The following is a 9,054-nucleotide window of genomic DNA, read 5'->3' on the forward strand; positions in this document are numbered from 1 at the left end:
TTGGTGCTCTGAAATTCTAAAACCATTTTAAAGTTGAAATGCGTTGCTACGAAGCGAGCATGCACACTGCTAGATGGGTTTCGTGCTTTCTGCTACTCTGCTAGCGTAGATGAGCACAGCCAAATTCGCTTAAAGTCAAGGCCAGATTTTCTTTGTTTGTGTCGAAGACAGCATTATTTGTGTGGATTTCCCGGTTGATCGACCCCCCACTAGCTGCGATTTGTGATTCGAGATGCATCCCGGTGGAGGTGGGCTCTATTTGGTCCAATGAGATGAATTATCAGTCCAGGAAGAGTACATGGCTCAACCGCTCAACCACTGCCACTGCCTGCTTGGAAGACCCGGCAGAAGAAAGCGATGCGGAATCGCCCCCGGACATGAAGAACTTCCAAGAAGAGAGAGGGCAAAGGGCAGCTAGGATAGGAGGCCAACATGAACATCACAACTGCCACCCATCCAGCTAGGCTGATTTGCACTGCTGCCTCTCTCTGGTCTATCAAGCAACATCATCATCATCAGACCAGAATCCCATTCCTTCCAACAAGGGATGATACTGATTAGTCTGCCAGCTGATTGCCCCCTCCCGTTTGATCCATCAGACCAGGTATCCACATTGCAGCTGAACCCACTGTAGCTTCCAGTTTCTTTGACAGCCCAATGATCTTGATTAGATTCTTGTCAATCGCGGCAAACAGAAATGAAATCTCAGCCGTCAGTCCGCTTTCAAATCATTGGGTAGCTGCAGAGAAACTAAAGATACATGGATGTTCGATCATCATTGTGTGGCGACAGCCTGGTGAAACCGGTTCCAATCATCAGAAAAGAGCAAATACGATTAATTAATTAAAGATTAAGCGCCTGGTTGCAGCAAAAAGCACAGCCGATCGATTAGTTCTGAACTTTTGGATTTCTTTTTATATGACCGATCAATCAAGCAAAAGCAACGGCCGCAGTGCCTTGCATTGAGGCAACACTGCCACATCTACTCCGTTTTCTGAATATTAATTGATTGAGTTCTGCTAGAGTGGTTAGTGTAATGATGGATCATAATTTGACAAGATTACGTTCTTGCATTTTCATTATTGTGTTCCTTTTCCGGAAAAAAAAATCCTAGCATCGCGTTTCGAGATATTTATCGGCGTGATTTGCCTCTAGGTGGCTAGCTTTCTTTGCCACACGCCATCCTAATTTGTGCCAAAAGGACTATTTTAGTTCAAAATTTAACTAGTCAGATCAGAGTGTTGTAATCATCATCCAGTTACACATAAATAAACTATCAGAATGTACGTCGAACCTGGGGCTTGATCCATCATGGTGGGCATGCAGGGTACAACTACTCACCTAACCATCCGACGAGGGACATGTATGCTTGGTTCATGCGCATACGCTTAATTTTCATGAGTTCTTGTCCCGTCTCATGATGTACGTATCTACTATTAGTTTTATCCTAAAGCTAACATTTTTTACTTTGACCAATGAAGGATAGAAAAAAATATCATAAAAACTGATTCATTGTAAAGTCAACTTCAACAACATGTATTTTTTCATATTCAAAATAAAATCATTTTCCCCTAGACCCCGCACAGTGCGGGAAGCCTACGGCACTGGGTATGTCCTTTTTTGTCGGTTAAAGATAAAAATATTTAATAACTTAGAATAAACTAAAAAAAGACATATTCTAAGACTGATGGAGCAAGAAAGATTTGGTTGCCGACTACTTGCTGAAACTCCGATCCATGAGAGATTCTCTTCCAACGAGGACTTGTTTCCCTCGGCGTTTTTTTTTTCTCGCCTGCTAGCTGGATCGAGTGGAATCCAGCAACAGGTGAGAAGATAAATTTGTACTACAAGAGTCTTTAAGCCGTCAAACGATTTTGAAAGATAAGAGAGGAAATCTTTTAAAAATTTTATTTTTAATGGCCGGTAGTTTCTTTTGCGGGCCGAAAGGCTTCCAGACTCGAGAGAGGGGAAAGAAATATGCGTATACGCCACCCAGCTCCAGCTAGACCACCGCTAGCGCTAGGGGGATGATCGCCGTCATATCCTCCATGCGCGAGCACCGGCCCTCGCTCGCCCGCGATTAATTTATCCTCTTCTGGTCGTCTCCGATATGTATATATATTATTGAGTTAATCCATATTGTTGTTGTTGGAGCAACACCCTGTCTGTGCGTGTGTAGAATTATATTCATGCCTGCAGTGGAAAGTAGTTAAATGTTAAATTTGCATGTGCATCACCAATTACGGTCCTAGGAAATTACTTAAACGTCATATTATTGTGTATTGCCCTACATCAACCGCCACGTCTTATCGACAACGTCCCCGACCACAAGCCACACGTGTGAGTGGCACCGTTAACGTTTTGTTTGGATTCAAGTGCTATTGGACGGTGAAAGTGCTAAATTTTAGCTCTGGTGTAAGAGGGTGCTAGCTAATAGATTGTGCTAAAGTTTGCCGAGACCCAGAAACTTAGTTAGCACTCAATTTTAGCCCCTCCAACCAGACCCTAGGTCGACCATATATAGCATATGATTGTTGTGGAATATAAACAACGCGCTCGAGAATTGGAAAACCTTAAAATCGATAAATGCAGTGGCACAGTAAAAAAGAGAGATGGAGCTGGTACATACATAGCATCGAAGTGGATGGTGATGATGGCAGATAATAGCTAGCTCGACGACGCACAGCTTGGAGTTGTCGACGAGAGGGGGGCGTTAAGATAGGGGGAGCTGTTGTTGGTTGGAGAGGCGGGACGACGGGACGGGATTGGCGCTGGTGACGCGAATGAAGAGCCCAGGCCAGGCAGGCGTCCATCAACACCCTCCAAATCCAAATCTAATACGGATCCCAATATCCAAATCCAGCGGAAACCATCCGAGGCACGCACGCTGGACGGAACAGCGGGCGGCGGCGGGGCGGTGAGCGGATCACAGCCGAGCCGCAGCACGCGCGGGCTTGCCAGGCAAGGCAAAGCCGGGCAGCCAGCAGGCGAGGGGTTGGCGCAGGCAACCGCACCCGTCGCCCTCCGTCACCGCCAGCCTGGCTGCCTGGCTGCCTGCCTGCCTGGCTGCCCTTCTCTCTCTCTCTCTCTCCGTTTCTCTCTCTACTTCCCCGGCCCCTCGCTCGCTCGCTGTCGACGGCGATGGCCATATCCGTGTACGTAACCTGCCCCGGGTGGTATACCCTATACATATATATTACCCTCTGTCAGGGTCAGGGGCTTCAGAACCGTGGACGATCCAACACAGGATTTTTATCATCATCATCATATATAAACCCTGCAACTCCTTTCTTCGTCTTCGCCGGCAGCTGTCGCTGCATCTCCGGCGCGCGCGCGGCGGGGCGACCCGTCCTCACCCGGAGGGTCGGAGGAGAAGATGAGCTTCTTCGCCCGCGGCAGCAGGTTAGCAGATACACGAGGACTCCGATTCTCCCCCCGCTCTTCCACCTCTACTCTGGGTTTCTCTTGGCTGCTGATCGCGCTTGCGCCCCTGCCTGACCGACGACGGCGGCGCAGGAACCAGAGGACCTTCAGGCCCAAGAAGACCGCGCCCTCCGGGAACAAGGTACGCCCATCTACCTCTGCACTCTGCAGCAGAATTTTCTTGTCGCGCGTCATGAATGCCAGGTTCATCCCGCCGGATCCGCACGCACGCACTTGATGGACTGGGTTTCTCAGAATTATTCTCAATTCAGTTCGTGGGAGCACAACTGCATTATATTTAGTTTGCTCTCTTGCAACGCCAAAACTCTGCAAACTGGCTGTTTGCAGGGGCTAAATTGCAGCCAGCTAGCGAAGCCTAGGATTTTATACTTGGGAGGACAAAATTCAGGGTGCCAGTCATGAAAAAAAAAATAGCAACAAGCCTCTCTGGAACTTAGCTGCGTCATGCTGTTTTCCTGATATACATATACAGCAGTAGTGATAATAGTAAATGCTGCGTCTGTCTTCATGCTCAGTTCTGAATCTGAACGTTTGCGATTGTTTGCAGGGTATGCAGCTGAAGAGGCACATCGACGCCACTCTCGGCAGCGGCAACCTGCGCGAGGCGGTACGTCTGCCCGTCGGGGAGGACCTCAACGAGTGGCTGGCTGTCAACAGTAAATCCTTCATCCTTAATTTCAGTTCTTGATCCACCGTCTTTACAACTTCATGAATATTATCATGACCCCTGTTTTCACAGTAAGAACGATGTAGTATACTAGTAGGAACAAGTCTCAAGTCTGTCTTTATGGTCATGTTCTGTCATCTTCACCACCATACTGCCTGCACTGTTCTTGTTTGTCGCTATAGCACGTTCATATGTGTCTTGAAGAGTTGAAGGCATTCCACTTTGCTTTGCAGTGTATCAATTGCTAACTTCCCGTGCTTCTTTTGTGACGGCAGCTGTTGACTTCTTCAACCAAATAAACATTCTGTACGGCACCCTGATGGAGTTTTGCACGCCAGCTACCTGCCCGACCATGTCAGCCGGACCAAAGTACAGTATCTTTCTTCTTCGTACCCACAAATACAGTCAAACAACTAATTTGAGAACAAATCTATCGTCATTATAAAAACATCGCACTGCAAACTGTCCGATGGATGAAAAATGAAATCTTGGCATTGGCAGGTATGAGTACAGATGGGCTGATGGAGTCAAGATCAAGAGGCCTATCGAGGTCTCTGCACCAAAGTACGTTGAGTACCTGATGGATTGGATAGAAGCCCAGCTCGACGATGAAAAGATATTCCCTCAGAAGCTTGGTAATTTGTTTGTTCGTTGCAAACTCTTGAAACCAGGTGCACTTTGATTTGATTTTTTTAGTCTAATCATGAGCTTTGGTTCCAATTTCTGATGCCATAGGGGCTCCTTTCCCTAACAACTTCCGTGACGTCGTCAAGACGATCTTCAAGCGTCTCTTCAGGGTGTATGCGCACATATACCACTCGCACTTTCAGGTGATTATGAAGCTCCAGGAAGAGGCGCATCTCAATACTTGCTTCAAGCACTTCACACTCTTCACATTGGTAATCTCTCAATGCACTTGTTTGTCTGACACATTTCCTGGGTAATTTTTAGAATAAAGTAGTAAAATTCTTTTTCTGTAGTCAAAACAGAAAAAAAAGAATTAGCAACTCATCAAGTCCCTTTTAACCATTGACCTAAGGAAAATAGCTCTCTTTTTTATTTATTTATTTATTTATTCTTAGTTTCACGCTAGTATGCTCTTAAATGACTTAGTACACCTTTCTATTCTAAGAATTACAGACTTTACATCCCAAATTAGAGATTAGTGGTTCTACCTTTCCCACAATCTGCTAGAGTTACATTTTCCAGCTTATGGTGACCTGGTTTTATTTCCTCTGAAGATATTGTCTTTTTAACATTCATGCTTTGTTGATTATGGCATTTACCTATGTTTATATATCATGCATCCAGCTCAGGTTTCATAAATTGCTTTGGCATATATTCCAAACATATAGATAGCTTTTACCTGTTGACTTTCTCTCTCATCAAAGCTAAAAAAAGTTGAGCTTGGCAGCAAACCAAGCTTGTTCTGGCTGCTGCTAGCGCTGATCAATAGCATGTTGCAAACAATCTTAACATGTAATACGAGAGGAGGTAGTTGGCTTTGGTGCAGCGATTCAATCGTTCATATGCTTTTGCCTTCTTGCTTAGCTTGTTGCTTTAGCAGTTGTGATGATTTGCCTTCAATCGTTCTAATGATTTTCAGCAATCAGCACGCAAAGACTTGTTTGGGGGACACACTAGCATTCGATTAATAATTTACAAAAGGAAAGAAAATCGATTTGTTGCATACCTTGCTTATTATAATGATGATTTGCTGTCAGACACTAAACTGAACTAAGTGCCTGACAGCTAATATATAGTTGGTCCGTCTCTGTGATTAGTGGATTATTCAATAGGGAGTTGAGTAGATTGCTGTAATAATGCAGTTTTGCAAGTTTCATAAAAAATGCAGTTTTGCAATGCTGAAAATCTTCATCTGAGAAAAATGCATTCTTGCAAATGATGTGACGACTGCAAATTAACACAACTCTCGTTTTGTCCCGCAGGAATTCCGGCTGATCGACAGGGCAGAGCTGGCTCCTCTCAGCGAGTTGATTGATCCCATAATACTTGGGTGCTAAACCAGGGAGAGCTTTGATGGGGCCAAGTGTAGATAGATTTTCCCCCCCTTCTTTTTTGCAAGTCAGATGGAACGTCTCCATTTACATTTTTGGAAGCATAGGCTAGCAGTTCGCAAGTCAGATGTGTTCTCTGTAGCAGCAGATCGCAGCATAATCATGAAAAAATGGAGTGGTTCCTGATCCGCATCAGCAGGGTGCCTCGCTTAATGTTTCTATTGCTAGTGGCTGCTGCTAAACTGCAGTGGGCCTTCGTGAATCATGTATATAGTTTCAGACAACTGATTCTGACCGCTGTGGGGCTACTAATAACGGTTTGGGCCTGAGTTTTGCCCAATTTTGTATGTTTTTCTTTTGATGAAATAGGAGGGGAGAGCTCCCTATATATATATATATATATATATATATATATATATATATATATATATATATATATATATATATATTAAAACAAGTTATAAGTAGTACAAATTACAAGAGCCAAAAAAGGAAAAAAAGAAAAAGAAAAAAATAACTAGGAAACACTCTCTAGCCAGGTCTTAATGCCGGGGAAGTAATTTTGCTTTGCTCTATGGATAACCATGGCAAATTCAAGTGTAAAAGTTGTCTTCATGAGTTGAGTGTGGATGGTTGAATCCCATTGAAAATGAAGTTGTACCTTGTTATCCAGATGCTCCAAAAGAGAAGGATGATGATTTCCATGAAAAACGGGACTGCAAGCTGTTGCTTCAGATATTCAAAGGCTGTAAAAGGTGACCAGGAAGGAAGGACTAAGAGATTAATAGAATTCCAGCAATCTTGAGCAAAGGGGCAGTGTAGAAATAAATGTGCAATTGTTTCATCCTCAGCACTTGCACAGAAAACACAGCTGTAATCTTCTAAGTACATATTCCGCCTTCTTAACAATTTTGGATGTGATAGATAAGTTGTTTGGCGGCGGCTACACGTGTGTAATCTCAAAAAAAAAAAGTTGTTTGGTGGCGGCTACACGTCGCATGGCGTGTTGCCAACCAGTCGGTTTTATAGTTGATAAAAACTTTGAGTGTTGTTAAGAACTGGGATGATCTACTCACCCACTGTACCGATCATGAGAAATATGATTAATTATTTTGGACATGCGCACAGTCCCGTGTTCACTCTGTATATGTTATAATAAGCACAACTGTAACATCTTATTGCCTATCTATAGCTTCATCTTTACTACTATATCATGGTACTATTGGCCCTGACAAAGATCTTGGTCTTGGATCTGAAGCTATATATAGGTACGCGTCAAGAGCTTTTAAATAGATCATCTTGGTTATAGTTTGGACTAAATATAAATATGTAACCATTTTAATTTCATCTACAAACTATTCAACATAGATTTCAAAGCTGCAGGAGCTTTGCAAATAATAGCCCAATAATTAACCCGATTTTAGAATTCATATTGGCGGTTACCATCTGTATCTAGGCCAAAGTTTCAGTGTTTTACTCATCTTAACTCCTACTTTTAGTCCTTTACTAGTTATATATAATTATTGGCATGTTCGCATAATTTATGTTGGGCAATACCGGTCAAAAACTTCATTAGTGAATTTAATTGCCTTTTAACCCGTGCTCTCGTATGCCAAGGAATTGAAAATATGTATCTTGTTATCTCCCGTTGTTAGTAGAATTATGTCGGTGGTTGCCATTATTCGGTAGAAATTTCATTTGGTGCTTATGGTATCACCTTTCTTTAATCCTCTACTGGTAAACTGAACATGTGTTTCCTCACGTGCAATATAAACCAAACTAGATGTCATTTACGTCTTGTATATATATGTTTGCACTATACTTCATCATAGACGCAATTGTAACCGTCTTACCTACTATCTCCACGGTTACTACTTATCTCATAGATGTCATCCCATCCACAAAAACCTCGTTACCAAATGCCGTCAGTAGTGCCAAATTCTTTCTTTCGGTGTGTCTATTTTAGGAAACACGTGAAAACTACTAAACCGTTATATTGTACGGATGCCCTATCTATTTTTGTCCATGGGTTCTGCTTGGAATGTAACATGTCGTATTCTGATCGTGTACCCTTTCCAGTAGTCATGCTATCGGGGTCACTTATCACCATTTTATCGGCTATCATACCTCTCTATGTCTGTCGTGGAGCATAGTGCGGCCATTATCATCATCTTCTTTTCGTAAACATGCATGATGAGCATGTCTTTTATCAAAAAGAGTATTCCCACCGTTGCGATCCCTTTGGCATGCCTATTTCAGGAAATACATGAAAAGTATACTTCAATGTTGCCCCGACCTACTTTCTATTTTCCGCCATCTGATGAATGCCATCATAAGTCTGGAACATAACGTATGCCCGGAACGTAACGTATAACCGAAACATATCATGTCACCCTTTCGGGCAACCGGTGTTGCTACTGGAGATAGCTACCACAAAGTTCCTTAATTTTTCGGCTACCGTAGCTCTAGTCTTTGTCGCTGAGCATGGCGCTGCAATTACCATCTTCTTTTCATGGACGTGCACAATTGATGATGTGTTTTTCAATAAGAGGAATTCACTGTTGTTACCATCTTCCTTTCACAAAATTCCTTGAGGGACCGAAAAGGGCGACCAGAGGGGGGGTGAATGGGAGCCGATTAAAAATTCCATGTGGAGGGAGGAATCGAAGAAATACCGAGCAAGAACGGGGTTTTCTCAAGAACGGAGTTTTCTCAAGAACTCAAAAAGCTCTGATTGAGGGGACTCGTCATTTCGGGGATTTTAGCACTAGGCTAGATGGATTAGAATCACTTCAAAGAGTCACGAAATCATCAAGAAACCGCCCTCAATCTCACGCACCAAGAACAAACCGGGAGAACCAAAATTCATCACACGGAAGTCATACAAAGTACAAAATTGATCCAAATTCAAAAGCCCCGAGGGCA

General features: G+C 43.3%; 1 protein-coding gene across 2 annotated transcripts; it reads left to right on the forward strand.

Moving 5' to 3' along the window:
- The first annotated feature begins 3,205 nt into the window (after nucleotides 1–3,205).
- On the forward strand, nucleotides 3,206–6,340 carry LOC120652091 (MOB kinase activator-like 1A). Of its 2 annotated transcripts, XM_039929803.1 has the most exons (7): nucleotides 3,208–3,402; nucleotides 3,517–3,565; nucleotides 3,992–4,100; nucleotides 4,387–4,480; nucleotides 4,613–4,746; nucleotides 4,847–5,010; nucleotides 6,061–6,324. In XM_039929803.1, exons 1-7 carry the CDS (start codon nucleotides 3,377–3,379, stop codon nucleotides 6,133–6,135), a joined length of 651 nt encoding a protein of 216 aa, XP_039785737.1. In that variant the 5' UTR covers nucleotides 3,208–3,376; the 3' UTR covers nucleotides 6,136–6,324. The 2 variants fall into 2 exon arrangements, with proteins under 2 accessions (XP_039785736.1, XP_039785737.1); XM_039929802.1 differs by having other exon boundaries at nucleotides 3,206–3,565; nucleotides 6,061–6,340.
- Nucleotides 6,341–9,054: the final 2,714 nt, after the last annotated feature.

The sequence above is a fragment of the Panicum virgatum genome, chromosome 9K (genome assembly GCF_016808335.1).
Source record: "Panicum virgatum strain AP13 chromosome 9K, P.virgatum_v5, whole genome shotgun sequence".
NCBI classification, from domain to species: domain Eukaryota; kingdom Viridiplantae; phylum Streptophyta; class Magnoliopsida; order Poales; family Poaceae; genus Panicum; species Panicum virgatum.